Source organism: Falco peregrinus, chromosome 6, assembly GCF_023634155.1.
Source record: "Falco peregrinus isolate bFalPer1 chromosome 6, bFalPer1.pri, whole genome shotgun sequence".
NCBI lineage: Eukaryota > Metazoa > Chordata > Aves > Falconiformes > Falconidae > Falco > Falco peregrinus.
Genome location: NC_073726.1, coordinates 36,462,160 through 36,479,686, shown reverse-complemented (window position 1 = coordinate 36,479,686; position 17,527 = coordinate 36,462,160). Strand labels below are relative to the sequence as shown.

The 17,527-nt window shown below is 46.2% G+C and overlaps 2 protein-coding genes across 2 annotated transcripts; one reads left to right on the top strand and one right to left on the bottom strand.

The window, feature by feature from the left end:
- Window positions 1-66: 66 nt before the first annotated feature.
- Window positions 67-903, bottom strand: LRRC10 (leucine rich repeat containing 10). The gene has a single exon (XM_005242056.1). It carries the CDS (start codon window positions 901-903, stop codon window positions 67-69), a length of 837 nt encoding a protein of 278 aa, XP_005242113.1.
- A 5,178-nt stretch (window positions 904-6,081) lies between these two features.
- LOC101923255 (cathepsin E-like) lies at window positions 6,082-15,557 on the top strand. Its single transcript, XM_005242055.3, has 9 exons — window positions 6,082-6,153; window positions 6,325-6,502; window positions 8,554-8,671; window positions 9,162-9,280; window positions 9,730-9,929; window positions 10,541-10,663; window positions 11,369-11,513; window positions 14,134-14,232; window positions 14,325-15,557. The coding sequence occupies exons 1-9, from the start codon at window positions 6,098-6,100 to the stop codon at window positions 14,502-14,504; spliced, it is 1,218 nt and encodes a 405-aa protein (XP_005242112.1). The 5' UTR covers window positions 6,082-6,097; the 3' UTR covers window positions 14,505-15,557.
- Window positions 15,558-17,527: the final 1,970 nt, after the last annotated feature.

Genomic DNA, 17,527 nt, shown 5'->3' with positions numbered 1-17,527 from the left:
GGAGGAGTAGAGGCTGGGTGGTGGTGTGAGTGCGCTGCCACCTTTGCCAGGGCAGGCAGCTGAGCATTAGCAGGGTTCGGCCTCTGGCTCAGGCTTGGCAGCAGAAGGTGGCAACAGTTTCTCATCGAGTGTGATCTCTATCACTGCTCCAGACCGCTTGCGGGGTTCGGGGGTCTCCTCTGACCATCTCCCCACCCTGCGCACGCCTTTGGCCACTTTGGGTGCGTTCCTGCAGGGGTTGTGGTCGTAGATGACCAGCTTCAGCCCGTGGAGATGAGCCAGGCTGGGGAAGAACCGGATGGAGTTGCGATCCACGTCAATCACCTCCAGAAAAGGCATGTCCAGGAGCACAGGGGGGAACTCTGAGAGCAGGTTGCCCGACAGCCAGATGGTGCGCAGCTCCTGCAGGCACTGCAGCTGGGCGGGGAGCGTGCGCAGCGCGTTGGAGCCAGCGTGCAGCGTCTTGAGCAGGCTGAGCTCGCACACCACTTCGGGCAGGCACTGCAGGCAGTTCGACTCGATCCAGAGGGTCTTGAGGTTCTGCAGGAGCCGGAGCTCGAGGGGCAGGCTGCAGAGCTTGTTGTTGCCCAGGTAGAGGATGCACAGCTGCCTCAGCGTGCACACGACCAGGGGCAGTGCTTTGAAGTTGTTGAAATCCAGCGCCAGGATCTGCAGGTTTTGCAGCTGCTCCAGCTCGGGGGGCAGGTGGTTCAGGTTGTTGTCGCTCAGGTACAGCTTGACCAGTTCCCTAAAAGAGCAAATGTGCAGAGGCAGCCGCCTCAGCTGCCTGCTGCTCAGATCCACCATTTTGTCCACTGGCATCTCTTCTAGGTCTTCCAGGAGGTACTTCTGGCACTCATTGGAGGGCACAAAAGCTATTATGGCTTTCAGGCTGTTCCCCATCCTGGGACCGACTTTCTTTGGGGATGGCCGGGACTGCAAGGGACAGGGGCCCACCTTGGTCTTCTGCTGTGCACTGGCCTGCGGTAACTCTGCCTTCTCAATATAAGGCTCTGTTTACATGCACCAGCCATTAATCTCAAGGGCTCTGAAATGTTTCTGATAACCGAATGAGTGTTTGGTGACGGGGATTACGCAGAGGACGACTCGGAGCGCAGGTTTCCCTCTCTCGCCCACGCTCCCCTTCACCCCTCCCCAAAAACATTCCTTCTTGCCTCTTCCTGCACACTGTAAATGTTTAAATGTTCCCTGATTTTGCCCCAAACCATCCCCGCCATGCCCCAGCCCCTCACCTCTCTCCGGCTGCGCTGCCTGTGCAGCCAGTGCTGGCTGTGGCGATTGGCTCGAGAAAGTAAACACCACAGAAGACCAAATTTTTAAATGCAGATGTTTAGCTTTCATGAAACTTTCAGCGGAAATGTCGGATGTAATCTAATTGTTGTTTAAAATACCTGTCAAGACTTGACTGACTTTCCAGACGAGTGGCACTTTTAGGGATTTACTTTGCAAGGTGCCAAATACATAATTTCAGAGTGTAACCTGCCACCCAGTACTTATCTTAAAGCTTTAACACAAATACTTGGCAAACTGCTATCTTGAGCTGTTCTACTATTTATGTTCCTAATCTAACAATGTTTACTATAGCCTCTGGCACTCTTGACTGTGTAGGGCCTTTTTCATTACATTATGTTTTACTTCTTGTCTGAATCCCCATTTAATACGCTCGCTATCACAACCTGCCAGGGCTGTTCTCCGTCCGCCTTCCGACTGTGCTACTGCAGTTCCTGTGTCCATACCAAAACCTGTCAAGAAACTGCCATAGATTTAATTCCATCAAGTTTCTCACTTGTTCTGGGTGATATAAATAGGATATTAAAGATTATGACTATTTAGATATGGCAGTGTAAACTGCTCCCCTCCTCCTCTCAGCAAGACCCATTGCTGTCCAGGTCAGGAGCATCCCTGCTTTCTAGGAGGAGCCTCCCCATCTGTAGGCATCTCTGCATACTTTGACTTCTTGAGCTGCTGCTGCTTTAATCTTTCCTGGGGATTGTCCTAACTGTGTGTTGGCTGTGGCTCTACTGTGAGCTTTTGGGTGTGAAAGCTGGCAGAGTGTTTTAAAGTGAAATAACCTTTCCAGCAGCTGGTTGACTTCTTTGGTGTCTACAGCTCATTGCTGCTAAGTTCCACACTTGCCATGATTTAGGTAGGATAGTTTTCTTCAAACAGTCTGCAGCTGCTTTCTGGGCATTAGATGCTACACAACCAAAAGAGGTGATTGCTGAGAGCCACGTACTTTTCAAAAAACAAAAGACAGAGCAAAGGAAGATTGAGAAAAAGGCAACGTGGAGCAGTTAAGGTGGCCTCTGGATCTCTGGTCAAATCTGGCAACAGAGAGCTCTTTGCTATCGCTTGCTTTCAAATGTAAAGCAGCTCTTAGTTGTCAGTTGAGTATAGGCTATAGGACTTTTACTAGTCTTTTCCCTGCAGGGTGAGTGGCTGTGCCATGCAGCCTGGATGCTATGAAATGTACGGAGAGTTTCCTGGGAGAGGACAACCGCAGAGAGCGCATCTGGGAACCAGTATTAAAACAGGACAGAGAACAGCGAGTGCTGTGACCCAAGTGCCATAAAGCAGGCTTTGGCTGGAGAAGCTGGGCAGAGTATCAAGCCTGGAGAACAAAGATACGGCACAGTCATCTGTGCCCGTGCTGTGGAAGAGGTGCTGAAAATACTCTCCCCCATGACAGAAGGCAGGACGTGCAGGACATAGCATCCCAGCAGCAAGGGCCAGCGCGTGCTGAATGAGCACCTCAGAGCAGCCACTTCTTCACTGCTCTAACTCTACGCACCCTGTCAAGAAGACCACTGTGGGCAACGTGCTGTTCCTGGATTTTGCAGGGCATCCTTTTCCAAGCAGTTGCCCCGGAATGTGATCACACTTTTAGGGACATTTTCCTGTGGCCCTCAGCAGGCTTTTGTATCTGTTGGTACTTCTAAGCAGCTGTAGCACCTTCTAAAGGCATGGCTCCCTGCCCTGTCAAGGCACTGTAGGCTACAGGTGGGGGAAAACATAAAAAATAATGAATTTACATCCATGGCAAAGACATGCCCTTTAGACAAACCTCTTCAGATATCCTGCTGATCAGAACAGCATAAATGCCTAGGTAAGAGTATATTAATAATATAGTTTAGGTGTTTCTTGATAATCCGTATGGAGAGAAATAACTTTGCAATATACCTTTATAGACACAGATATGTATATATTTTTTCTACTTGAATTATTTCTACTTTATGACATTAGACAACTCTTTCTTAGGGAACTTCTGCACTGTAGTTTAATCATTATTCCAGCTTATCAAAAAAAGTCACAATGACCTTTTGTTGCTGCATTTTGTACTTCTGTTGGCTAAATGAATGTCTGCTTGGAACACATTGTGATATCAGAGTATTTGGGAAAAAATAACCGTAGTTTGGTGGGATAATAAAGGGCTACATTTGCAATAAAATGAATGATCTTAATCCTTCTGGGAGTCAGCAACTCAGTGAAAGCTCTTAGGCAAAGGCAGTTCCCTCAGTAGGTCCAGGGTGGTGTTTTGAAAGCCACTTAATGTCTTCAAAGTTATCCTGATGCCCTCCAATGTGAACATTAATGACTTCCCAGAAGCATTTGTGGCATCTGAGGAAAAGTTCAAGCGATAAAGGTGCTCAGCACAGACATTGTCTTGTTCTTGTCAAAGCAACACTGCCCTTACCAGAGGGCATGACATCTGTTCTGCTGCACGTCAGGTGGCGCGTGTAGGCTCCTTGAGAAATGCCTCTGCTTTCTGAAAGTTCACAAATAACCACACTGACTACTCACCATTCTCCCTTCCAGCACCCAGCTCCTGCAGCTTGGTGGCTGGGATGGCTGTGGGACAGAAAATGTCGTGGCTTGCTGAGAACTTGTGTGAAAGCTCTGAGTCCAGAAGAAAAGAGGAAGACTGCTCAGAGCTAGATAATTTTAAAAAAAATCACAATAAATGGAAATCAATATAAAAGCTGCATTTTTGAGATTTTATTGTTTTTTGAAACAAACTATTAGAATAGAGATGTGGGTGCCTTTTCAGATCCAAAGCTCTGCACACAGCTGTGAGAAGACACCAGGCTCAGCCTTTGCTGAGTTTGTGTAGCCCTCACAATTTTGCACGTTAAGTTTGAAAAAGCAAAACATATTTCAAAATCCAGGGGACTAATGAATAGAGGTCTAAATTCATTGATTTTAATGCTTTTGTGCCCCTCTTCAGTCAGCCTGACTTAGGAAGGGAAGAGACTTAACAAATTTAAAGAATTTCTTTATTATATGCTGATAACGATTTGCTTAAAGTCTGTGACAGGCATTTAGACCCCCTCTTCACTCACAGATGCTGTGTGTTTGGGTTTTGCTGCTGTTTTTTCTTGACCAGAGCATTGTTGCTAGAGCAGATGATGACTGCTGCCTCCTCTGTGTTCTTGACATTCCCTCTTCACTACGCACGGTCACACATCTGCTTTGTTTTGGGGGGTTTACTTAGTTTCAGTTCACATTCACGTGGTGAGCAGTTTATATTTAATAAGTGGTGTTTTGCAGGGGAAAAATTGTCATTGCCCTTTCCCCAGTGTCCTAGCATAGTCTTTTGAACAAAAACGGCTGATTATTCAAATTTCTCTCTCATGTATGCTAGGCTGCAGTATGTAATTGCTCACCACACCTTCTCGTGGAGAGGAAAGATTCAAAAAGTCACATAAATAAATTGCAGACTCCGTGCTGCCTCCCAGGCAGCTAATGGGTTTGGGGTTGCTCTCTGTTAGATCGGAGTCTCTTTTTGACACCATTATTTTTCTTCCAGCTTGATATGAACCTGAATGCCAGGCAGGGGTGGGAACTGCTAACCTCAGGAAACTTGCAGGAAAATAAATCCAAGCAAGCACTTCCAAATGTCTTGCTGAAATGTGCACAAACCCACTGGCTCTTTATTACTGTATGTAAAAGTATGTCTTTACTTTTAAGACCCATTTTTGGGGGTGGCAGTCACATTTACGTTTAGACCGGAGTTCTCCCATAAGTAGGGAATTAAACTCCAGTTGTAAGGAGATGACTTATCACAACCCTGTCAAATGTCTGTCTGCTCAGCCCTGCTGAAGTGTTTCCCTGTAAAAGGGAAATGGTTGTATTTTATGTCCTCTTTCTCGGTGTGGGGCACTTCTGGGCCACCTGTCACTAAAGTGAGCTTGAAAAGCAGCTTACTCAGAGGGAACCAGGCCAGTCCTGGGGCCATCACCTCTTCCCCACGCTAATGGGAGCCAAGCTTACCCCATGGGAGGCTACATCTCGAATACTGGGTTCAGGTTTGGGCCCCTCACCACAGAACAGACACCGAGGTGCTGGAGCGTGTCCAGAGACCGGCAACGAGGCTGGTGAGGGGTCTGGAGCACAAGTCTGATGAGGAGTAGCTGAGGGAATGGGGTGGTTCAGCCTGGAGAAAAGATGGCTCAGGGGAGACCTTATCGCTCTCCCTGACAGGAGGCTGTAGCCAGGTGGGGGTCGGTCCCTTCTCCCAAGTAACAAGCGACAGGACAAGAGGAAATGGCCTCAAGATGCACCAGGGGAGGTTTAGATTGGGTATTAGGGAACATTTCTTCACCAAAAGGGCTGTCAGGCATTGGCACAGGCTGCCCAGGGACATGGTGGAGTCACCATCCCTGGAGGTGTTTATAAGACATGTAGATGTGGCACTTAGGGACGTGGTTTAGTGGTGGATATGGCAGCACTACGTTAACGGTTGGACCTGATGATCTTAAAGGTCTTTTCCAACCTAAACGATTCTGCGATTCTATGATTCTATGTATTATATTTATGTAAAAACCATCAAGAACTGTTAGTAAAATGTCTATTTCATCTAGACTGTGCCCTGGTTATCTGTGCCTTAGTAGCTCCACTGGACACCACTGTTTGCACAATCCAGCGGTTACTCTGAGAGCAAATTAACTGGTTTTCTGCCAAAGCACTGACCTCCTGTGATTGATTGACCTGGCAAACAGCCCTCTGCTGACAACAGGGTATAAAAAAGGGACTTTTGAGTAAATGAGTGCTGTTAGACTCTGAACTGTTTGGAGCCATGAGGGTGATACTGTTGGCTGTGGTTTACATCCCATTCACCGTGGCTGTGGAACGGTAAGAAACCACATCTAGCATCTCTGGCACGTGTCTCTGGCTTTCTGGGGTGACCCATGCTGGTTGCTACTCAGGGTCTCAAAAAAGAAACATTTTTTTTTTTTAAAGAGTATTTGAGAGCTCTAGAAAGGACAACCAGTTAATTTTTGTGTGTTTATTTTACTTGCATAGAGTCCCCCTTGTTCGTTTCAAATCTATCAAGAAACAGCTGAAGGAAAAGGGAGAATTAGAGGAATTTTGGAAGAATCACCACCCCAGCATTTTCGCCCAGAGATACCTGCATTGCTTCCCTGCAGATATTGCGTTATCGGTAGGAACGGCTTCAGAACGGCTGTATGATTACATGAATGTAAGTACAGTTTTGTAATGCAATCATAAGGACTCACTGTTCTCTTGAAGGCAGACTTTTTTCCCCAGCACATTTCAAATCTAGTCTCTCCATGAATTTATAGAGCTCGAGATGGGTCATTGCTCTATGCTATAAATGTTAGATCATAAAAAACTAGTTTACCAGTCTGCAAAATAAAGCATGTATAGATCTAAGTTAGCATGAGACCTGGGTAGGAAACTGATGTAGTCTAGCATTGGTAGTCCTGTGACAAATTTGATTTTTGCATAGATCTGTATTGGACTTGCTGGGTCTCCAAACCAATGTGGAAGGTTCGCTGTATCAATCTTGGTTCAGGAATGGGTTTTTAGTAGCAGAACCTGATTACTTCATTTAGCTGTATTCTATTTGTCAGAAATTTGGATGTTTGCATGTTATAAAAAATACCCCAAATCTCATTTATTTGATCACAAATCAGTCATAAATCAGTGATAACAAAGACCCAAGTGGAGTTTTTATTTTTCTTCTTTTATCTCCTGAGCTTAATGTGTACTGAACATTGGAGACTGACCTGGGTCTCGCACTAACCTGGCTGAGTTTACCATTTAAACTGAAAAAGGAAAAAAAGCGTTTCCTTGGATCTCAGACAGGCAGGTCAGAAGGTCAACCATTTTGTAAACTGTCTTTCCAGGTTTTAGAATTTTGTTCATTTGGATGGTCTTTGTTTTCTGTTTTATTTGGTTCTTCTGTTATGCTTATCTAAAGGAAAGCTAGGTTGCAGAAATGTTGTGGAGGCTGCATCTGACCAGGGGAGGGAATGGAAGGGAAGGCCAAATAAATTCAGCAAGAACTTCCTGACACTTGAGGGCCATAAAAATATATGTCAAGATGAGCTAGACGTGTGTAAAATAGCAAGGGAGACTGAAATATTTCAGCCTGCTTTAAATCTTATCAAAGAGGCGTACCTCTTCAAACGACAAAACAGGACCCAGCTCCCCAGCACACCCAGCTAGCACCAGGAGTGGTTTTTGGAGGTTTCAGGGAGAGCAGTGTGTTTGTGACTTTTCTGTTTGTTTGGGGTTTTTCTGATGAACATGTCTTAGAGCTGCTTCACTTTACAGATTAACTGATAAAGGTGTCTTTAATACAGGAAGGAATAAAATCCTGCTGTATAGCTGGATATTCTCTTGAATGGCACCCTTGCTTGCCTTTTCATGATTATCTCGCTCAGGCTGTAAACTCTGGGGTCAGAAACTATATTCAGTGTATTAATTAACAAGTATGCACTTGAAGATACATATTCAAATATTTGTATTGCTACAAAAGGCTTGGCACTTACAAAAGGCTATTGCTTTTCTATCTGTGTGTGAATTCCAGAAATGCCTCTTCCTAAAAATAGGTCTCTTAATGCTGAAGTGCTCTTCCAGGGCACTTCATAGGGGATGTGGATAAGCTCTTCACTCCAGCATTCACGTGTTCACAGATTATCTCTAGCCTCAATTGGTATCCAGGGATGGTCAGCAGTTTCTTTATCCACTGGATGAACTTTGTTCCATACATCAGAAACAGTCTGTGCAACAGAATTAATTTTTTGACCTGCTAATAGCTGCTGATTACAAAGGAAAAAGCCCAGCCACATGTGACAGCATTTGTGCCACTGGTTGGAGCCCTCTGACACCAGTGGATGCGGGTCGTGCTGGTTTTGCTTCACTGATTTCTTACTGACATCAGTAAGGAGCTGACTGAAAGCCTGTGTGGTTGTGTGAGAGCTTTGTGTTGGGGCTGACCTTGCCACCACTCAGGTCGGGCTTATTGGCTTCATGGGGAACCCAACTGAATGTTGGCTCAAAAGGCTTTAAAAACGCCGCCCCGTTATTGCATGCAGCTGGAGTGAAATCTGCGCACAGCCACTCGTGGAGCCAGACGCGCTTCCCTGCAGTGTGCTTTTACAATTAAATGAAATAGCACCAAACTCCCTGAGGAGCATTGCGTGATGCTCCCAAGTCTGCCTTTTCCTCAGGAATATCTCACCGGGAGGCAGCCTGCTGCTGACCGTGTTGTTCCTCCCCCAGGCACAGTACTACGGAGTTGTGAGTGTCGGCACACCACCGCAGAGGTTCACCGTCGTGTTTGACACCGGCTCCTCCAATTTTTGGGTCCCTTCTGCTTATTGCATCAGTGACGCATGCAGTAAGAAACATTACCCTCCCTTATGCTCCTTGTGGCTTGGGTACCTTGGCCACTTCTCCTTCCCCAAGGAGCTCTGGAATCCCTGCAGCAGGGATTTTGGAGGAGAGGACTTGGAGCACCCCCAAGGGCCACTCTCCCCTCCCTGGCTTGCTCCTCCACCTCTGCCCCTCTGTGCCACCCTGCAGCCGGGGCAGGCGCCTGCTGCTGCTGCCAAGCGTCCCTCCACACCACGAGGTGCCTGGTGTAAAAGGCATGAAAATAAACCCGTTATCTGCTGCTACCAATAGCAGTGGAAATGCCCTTTTTTTTAATATTATGTCTTTAAAACCCAAAAACTAGAGTGCCTGCAGGGGAAGAGGGATTTCCATCGACCCTTCCTTGTAGGACAAGCAAAAAATCTGTCTCTCCTACATCTCATCTGGTTCTGCATCGGGGAGTGGGTGCATTTCTGGGGCCTCCCCTCAGTGCACGGATGTTATTTTTTGTGTAGGGGTGCACCAGAGATTTAAGTCCTTTCTGTCAGATTCGTATGAGCATGGAGGGGAAGCCTTCTCCTTGCAATACGGCACGGGACAGCTTCTGGGCGTTGCTGGCAAAGACACACTGCAGGTGAGCATCCACCTTAAACAGGTGTCAGCCTCCGGGTCAGCTGTTTTCAGGGCACTTCAGACACTGGCCTTGTCCTGGAAATCCTTGCCTTGTTTAGACAAGGGCAGGGTGAGGTCCCACCAAGCCAGGTGCTGAGAGATGCGGGTGCTGCTCCAGCTTTGGGCTACTGAGACAAATCCCTAAGATCTTCTTTTTTCATTTCTGCTTGTCTCCTTGGGGCCTGTCTTGGGTTTATGAACAAGCAGCCACAGAATTAAGGTATTAAAAGGAATTGGTGCAGCCTACCTGCCAAATGGGCACCTGCTACATGGATGCAAGTCATGCAAGGATACCCAGGCTTTATAAACTGGCTGAATCCATTGATATGGCTCTGGAATACAGCTGATTTCTTGTAATTGGTGGTGTCTTTGCTTTCAAATGGTTGTGGATTTTTTTTTGGTACCAAACAGATAAGTAACATCTCCATCAAGGGACAGGACTTCGGCGAGTCGGTGTATGAGCCAGGAACAACCTTTGCCCTTGCCCAATTTGATGGAGTACTGGGCTTGGGCTACCCCTCCTTAGCAGTGGGCAATGCTCTGCCCGTGTTTGACAGCATCATGAACCAGCAGCTGGTAGAAGAGCCGGTCTTCTCTTTCTATCTGAAAAGGTTAGTCTTTAAAATGACACTGCCAAAACAACCATACATCTGTATAAATCTTAATCTCTAGAAAGTAATTTCCCCCATTTCTTGTTTTTCTCTCAATTTGACACTGAAAAATATCGAGTGAAAAGGAAAAATGTTATGGGGAGAACCATGAATTTTTGAACAGGGAGTTATTCTTGTTGGAGTAAGTCATAAACAAAGGAAAGGCTCCCAGCCCAGACTTACCATGTCTGTGTTGCTAGAGTTTTCCTTCTGACCTGTGGAAATGATCAGAAATGCCATGCTACACCCAAGTAGCCACATTTCAGAAAAGAAATGTTTTTCCCTAATCTGGACCTGTTTATCCAGTGTTTATTCTGAGGTGAGAGTAACTACTGGCTCAACCTGCCCCTGATGCATTCCTTAGCCCTTGGCAGCCTACAGTAAGTCTTCTCAAAGGTTATTTGGAGGCTCTGAGTTGGGACATATGCAGTTATAATTTAGAAATAATCCTTTTCAGCCATCTATATCTGAATTTAGAAAGGGCTGTGGTTTGTCTTTTGCTTTTAAAGTGTAATCTTATCAATGCATGCTGGCACACTCCCATGTCTGTGTTAACCTGTCTTCGCTTTCAGAGGAGATGACACCGAGAACGGTGGTGAGTTGATTCTAGGGGGGATAGACCATTCTCTCTACAAAGGTTCAATCCACTGGGTCCCAGTCACTGAGAAAAGCTACTGGCAAATACACCTGAACAAGTACGTATGCGTGCATGTATGTATCTATGTACGTATGTATGAAACACTTGGTGGGTTTCGTCTCCTCAGGTAAAACCCACAGAGGCAGAAGCACCTAGAGATACAGATGCAGGAGGACTCAGCTGCAGTGTTTTACCCTTGTGTGTCTCAAAGAAGGGGTTCACCAGGATGAGGCCAGGGTTTATTAGCTCTCCAGATCAGCTGTGGCATGAGTAGCTGGTTTCTGGGAGAGCACGTTAATACGTTTTAATATGATACACCAGTGGTCAAGCTGACTCTTGGTTGACTATTCAGCTAAGAGATGAAGGCACCCAGGAACTGAATCCAACTCTGGGTCCTGCTCTCACCTTTCCTGTTAACCTTAGTCAACGTAGTCAGTGTCCCTTTGTTGCTCCTCCAGCAGGCTGTGTGAATTGACGAGGACACATACCTGGGGGTGAGGGCAAATTCATCAGCAGGCAGGAACAATCAGGGCTGTAGGAGCTCTAAGAGAGAAAAGCGGGTCCACAGACAAGACGCCTTCCCATGCAGTTCCCTTTTATTACCTTCTTTTCTTCACAGACATTCTTGTCTTTTAAGACTGGCAAAGCTTGGCAGCTAGTTTTAACGTCAGTCCATACTCTGTTATTTTAGCTAGCAATAATATGCTGCTTCACTCACAGTGTATGTCATTTGCTTAAAGATGCTTTGTTTTAACACTTGCAGTATAAAGATCCAGGGCCGGGTGGCGTTTTGCTCCCACGGCTGTGAAGCCATCGTTGACTCAGGCACTTCTCTTATCACTGGCCCCTCTTCACAAATCAGGCGATTACAGGAGTATATTGGGGCAAGTCCATCGCATACTGGAGAGGTAAAAACTATTCAGCCAGAATACAGCCAAAGGGGAAGAGAAACTGGTATTTGGTGCAAAGAGCTTGTAGGGTGGGATAATAACCAAAATAATCGCTCAGAAACATTTCGGCTAAACCTTTGTTTCCAGGACAGCATTGAACTGGGAGCCAAGCTAGTTTTAACCCATCTACTTTCCTGCCCCAGACCTCCTCCCAAATGTCCACTTTCACTCCCATACTTGTCCATACTGGTGTGTAAGGAAATAATGGGGGCATCTGTTTGAGGAATCGATCTCTAGTCTACATCAGAGATCATTTTCTTTTGGAAAATCAGAGGTTATTCAATGTCCCCAGATATAGCCATTAGCTCCCCTGAGCCAGGAGGGGTTCAATCCTGATGGCAAGTTCTGACATCGTCAAATGGAAAGGGAAAGGTACTTTAATTACAGCCCCCACCACGGCTCCTCTGACAGGAGCTCTCACCGCCAGCGTGCGGCAGAGCAGATGGTGTCATGCCGGGGCTACTGGGAGGGATGCACAGTGACGTCCCTCACAATGCTGGCTCCTGGCAGATGAGCTGTAAGGTGTGGGACAGACCTCGCTGTCTCTTACTCTTCGTCCCAAACCTTATTGCTCTGTCTCCTCCCTGGTTTTCCTCTCTTCCCTGCTACTCTCTCTTGTATCCCTCTTGCTGATGCTCCCCACCACTTCTTCCTGCCCCTGCCCGCTCTCTGACCAGCACCTTCCACCTCCTCCAGCGGCCAAAATGGCTTTGATGTACCACTCCATGGCCTCTCTGGCTCCACGCCTGCAATCCCTGGCTCCCTGCACGTGTCTGGGGAGCTTGTGTGAACCGAAGTTGCTCGAGGTATGACAGGCTTTCCCACCACCTTGCCCACAGGCCAGGCTGGGATGTCTCTCTGCTGCCCTTTGCATCTCCCTGCTGGCAGTTTTCAGCTGGCATGACAGAAATCCCTGTAACGTCTAAAGTATTGAGATAACAAACCTGAGATGGCTAAACCCACTCGCCTCCAGGGAAAAAGCAGCTTATTTTTACCGTGCTTTATTGCTGGCCCTTGGCTGACTCCTACGGGTAATTACCACGTCGCCACAGCTCCAGTGCCCCTAGTAAAGCTGCCACATACGGCTTCTGTTAGCCTTGCAGTTGTCTTGATTGATCTGGAACCAAAACTGCACTTGGAAGAAAGTTAAGAGTGTTATGGTTGCCCAGTGCACTTGGCAAAGATCAGAGACAAAATTGGCCTCTGAATCTGCCTTCTTTTGTAAAAGGAGGAGCTGGAGTGGCATCTGTGTAACCCCTGAGACTTCTGATTCTTTCTCAATTAAACTTTAAATTTTGTTTTTATTCACATTTTCAGATACATGTCAAACAGTAAGCTTTGATACCAAGGTACATGCTAATGGATATAGATAAAATATGTATTTCCAATGTACTTCCATTAGTGTAATACGAACAAGGAACAGGTCATTGCAGTATAAGTTAATATACTCTGGTGCTGATGTAAGAACCCTCAGCCAACATCTCAGATTCTGCAAAAAAGCATCCTGAAAATAACACTCTCTATGTCTGTTTGTAGCAACCACAGACAGGCTGAGTATATTGGCTCAAATCTATCCCAGTATAAGTGGGTGCATCCCTCAGTGATTTTACCAGAACTTTTATCTCTTTCCAGCAAGGATTAAAATCATTCTGGCCATACTAGTTATGTAAATGAGTTATGTCCTTCTTCTCATATCCTACAAACCATTCTTCTGGCTTTTTTACCCTTGTCCTCTTTATCCCATGGCTTATTTTATTCTAATGGTATGACACCTGATAAAAATACACAAGATTTAGGGTTATATTTTCATAAAGCAGATTTTAAACCAAGGAAAAGTAGATTCTTCCTCCTAGGAAGCCTCTAAAACAATGGCTTTAAACACTACAGTTTACAGCTAAGATCCCTCCGGGGCTGGGAGCATTCTGCAGTGCCATTTAACATGCCAGTTGTTTCATGAAATAACTAGAAAGGGCAGGAAATTATCTTCTGTGTTACTGTAAGTGACTGTATTATTTATGGAAATTAATGACCATGGCAGAGTTTAGTCCTTCTTCTGCTTTTTAAATCCCACTCCAGGGTAGAGTATAAGTATAAAGTGCTGTATTGCTCACTGGCTTTTTTTCCCCCTAAAACGATGTTGTTTTGGGAGGGAGTGGGGTGAGCCGCAGCCATAGGGTGCTCCCTGCGTGGGCTGGGGCAGCTCCCTCCACCCAGCCAAAGCCAGAGCATCGGAGGACTTTTGCTCAACAGACATTGGTAATACGGGTTTGCTGGGGCTCACGTGCTCAGTTTTGCTTACGAATTGTACAGTGGGATGTGACAGTCCCCCTTTACATTGTTCCTTTTGGGGCTCGCAAGGGTTTTAATCAGCCCTGGGTCCCTAGGGACTTTGGTGCAGTGGTTTGGGCTACTAAGCTGGTTTGACCCAGTGCAGGAGCTGGAAAGCCGGGCCATAAGTCAGCCTGATGCTGTTTCTCTGCAGTAAATTCACTATTAACTGCCCCCGAAGTCTTGAATTCAAAGGACAATACTTAAAAAAGGCAAATTGATCCCTTCTCAATCAGTGCATCGCATACAGTTTCTTGTAGACTGCAGAAGACTGTCAAGCTCGCCCCACATAAGTTTCACGATTGGACATCACGAGTACAAGCTGACAGCAGAGCAATACATCATAAAGGTATGTATCCGCAGCCTCCCCGCTCCCTGTTCCCTGCTCCCTGAGCTGGGGCTGGAGCAGGCTGCCACAAGGACACGTGCTTTCCCTTCCAGGAGTCTATTGAAGACCAAACCTTCTGCATGAGTGGCTTTCAGTCTCTTGACATCACCACTCGCACTGGCCCACTCTGGATTTTAGGAGATGTCTTTATGTCTGCATTTTACTGCATTTTTGACCGTGGGAATGACAGAGTGGGATTTGCAAAAGCTGTTCATAGGAAGGATTACTACTGAGTCATAATAGCGTTTTCTCTGCCTTAACCTGAATGTTAATGTAATGATCTTCCACACATAAGTGAAGAAGAGCTTTAACTGAAACTCTAGACCTAAATGCAGTCGTGTTGCTCCCCTCCAGGTTTTAAGGGCTTTGGAGTGGTCCTTGTCTCAAGTTACATAGTTTGTGGTTCAATCTCTATATGTTTACAATTCAGAAACAGTTTTTCCTGAATAACTGATGGACACCACAGCTGCCAGGATGAAGTGAAAACAGCTCAGTACTCAGATTTGTGAAAGAGCAGGAGAGACTGCTGAACAGTGCCAGGCTGACAAGATAGCAGTTACGAGTTGGGGAAAGTAATCCGAGTCTAATCTGGTCTGGATATCCTTTTTTCTTCTTGTGTGCTAGTTTCTAGCTCATTTCCTACTGTTTCCCTTTTGCTCATTATTTTCCATGGTTGGGGTTTTGTCCAACTTTGTTTCCTTAGTGCCATGGAAATTCTCTTTATATTGGGTTGTTCCAATCAGTTTGTACAAAGAGAAATTTGACTGATGCCTGTGTGACCACTAATTTCCACTACTGTTCCTTGCACACCATTTTCTGCTGCTTACATCATATCTCAGTCCTGCTTTTTCCCTTGGGTTCATTCTCTCTTGACACTTTTCTATTCCTCTTTTGGGTCTCAGTGTTTAACGTCTATGACTTAGGTCAGATGCTGCTTTACCTCAGCGGTGCGGGCAGCTGGAAGCAGCATCTACTTGCATTACAAAATATGAACTGCAGCCCTTGCAAAGGGAGATGTAAAGGGATACCGCAGCATTCCTCCACCTCAGATAAGTTATGGGACCAATGCACCAGCATTAGACATCTACTGCCCCCTGCTCAGCCGCTTCTTGTCAGCAGCAGCTGCAGCTTCAGTGCTGGCAGAGGAGTGAAACAGCCACAGGTAGCTGTGCTGATCTGGCTAAGGAAGATTCACCTAAATTATAACCACTGGCATATTTGTTTGCATAGTTAAAGCTGATACTGTCCCCGTACACATAAATAAAACTTAACCAAGTAAAACCTGCTTTGGTCTTAGTGCTGTTTCAGTTTTGGTTTATGTTTTCTTACAGTGGTTCCAGTGCCAGAGAGGATGGGGAGGAGAGGATGCAACAGCAATTGAAAATCCGGGCTGCTCTGGGAGGAGAGAGATGGGATGTGTTGGGGTGCTGGGGCTGCTTGTGTCTTCCTAAAGCCAAAAAGTGTCTTCAGCCAGGCACCTCCCAGGCAGGACAGGGCTGTGGGGAGCTGGAGACCAATATCTCTGGGGCAGGGGCTGGCAGCCCTGGGGGACGTGCTGCTGCAGCCTGTCTGGGTGTGCTTAGCACAGACCAAACATGACAACCATTACTGGCCTTGGCAGCGTTACGATCACAGCCCCTTAGGTTTTAAGGCTTCTGTTGCAAGACTCAGTAAGTATTGCTAAAGTGACACAGTTTGCCTGCAGGTATCTCTGAAATACTGATCTTGCCTTCCAGTATGAAATATGCCCTCTCTCTGGTGCACATTGTCATGACTGTATTTGCAGCCACATTGTGTCAGACATTTGGCATCCAGACTATCAACCTCTAGCAATGGGGACTCTGCTGCCAGTTGTCTCTTTTCGCAGACAAAATTGAGCTGTACGAAGTTACCATGTATTTCAGGCCAATCTTGCCTTGTTTCCCCTTTGTCCATACCACTCCTAAAGAGCAGAATGGCCATGAGCTAACTTATTTGTCTATAAAATGTCATTTGTTTGGTCGTAAACGAAGACAAACATCTATAAAGCCTTATCACTCATTTAACAGCAGTGGGGTATTGTTTTCTTTACTGTGCAGCAGACTTAACACTCTGGTACATTTCCATTATTTCTAAAATACATATATATTCCTCAAACATGAGCCTGCAGTCAGAGTTAGAGACCTGTTATTTATGATGGGGGATTTCTAAGGGTGGCGGGACACGTCCCTGAAGCCAGTTGGTCCCTGCACTGATACCTCAGCTCTGTGAATCCAGCACAGAGTGTGAACATGTCCTAGAAAGAGGTGGAAAGTCAGGCAGCATGTGCAGGGACCGGCTGTCTCTTTGTTCTGATATATCTCATCCTGCTCAAGATTAACACCATTTCATAGGAGCAAGCCACTGCTCTGACCGATTTGTCTCTCCTAGCCCTGTTGTCTCCTCAGTCTTTTCCAGCTTTGGCAACTTCTACAGGTCTGCCTTGCTGTTCCTGGTAGACATCAAGTTCACTTGTGTGGTGGGTCACACCTTTGCCAGAAGTGCTTCTTGACAGTTCAATACAGTCAAGATGACTGTGTTTCTCCAAGTGCCTTTATTCGTGCAATAATTCTATATTGTTTATACCAGTGAACATGAAATGTAAATGGCTGGGTGTGCTAAAATTTACCATGCTAAGGCAAATAGTTTAGTGAGACAAGCATCTAAAAGCACATAATCCCAAAAGATAATTTAATACAAATACAAGTCAGAGCCTGCAGATGTTTGCTGAAGTGAGATAACAGAATAAATGAGGAGAGGAAATTCTCCTGGTAACTCATCTCAGCACTAGCTTCTTTACAAGCAACAAACAGAACATTATAGCTGATCTGGAGCTGGCCTGCTATGTGTGAAATGCTATTTGTGCATTGCGGATTACACTGTGGGACTTCAGAGCTGTCATTCCTAATTTAACATGCATCTACATATCTAATAGACACCTCTGTGGGACTTAACTGAAGTGTTTATCTACCTAGTGGCCAGTGTGTGGCCACCCTTGGCCTCCATCGGAGAAAGAACACAGTTGCTGGGCCAGGGAGCGCTGGCAGAGTGAGCGGGAGGAGGTAACAAAATCATTGCTCATGAGACACATAATGTCCTGGTGGAAAGCAGCAGTGTGCGCCCTAGGTAGCAGCCAGGCTGAGAAGGTGGTGATGGAAGGTAGGCCGAGCTGGATGATGAGAAGCTGGGAAGGCTCCTTCAGGCTTATCTGGGTTGGGGAGGATGAGCACTTTGCTCC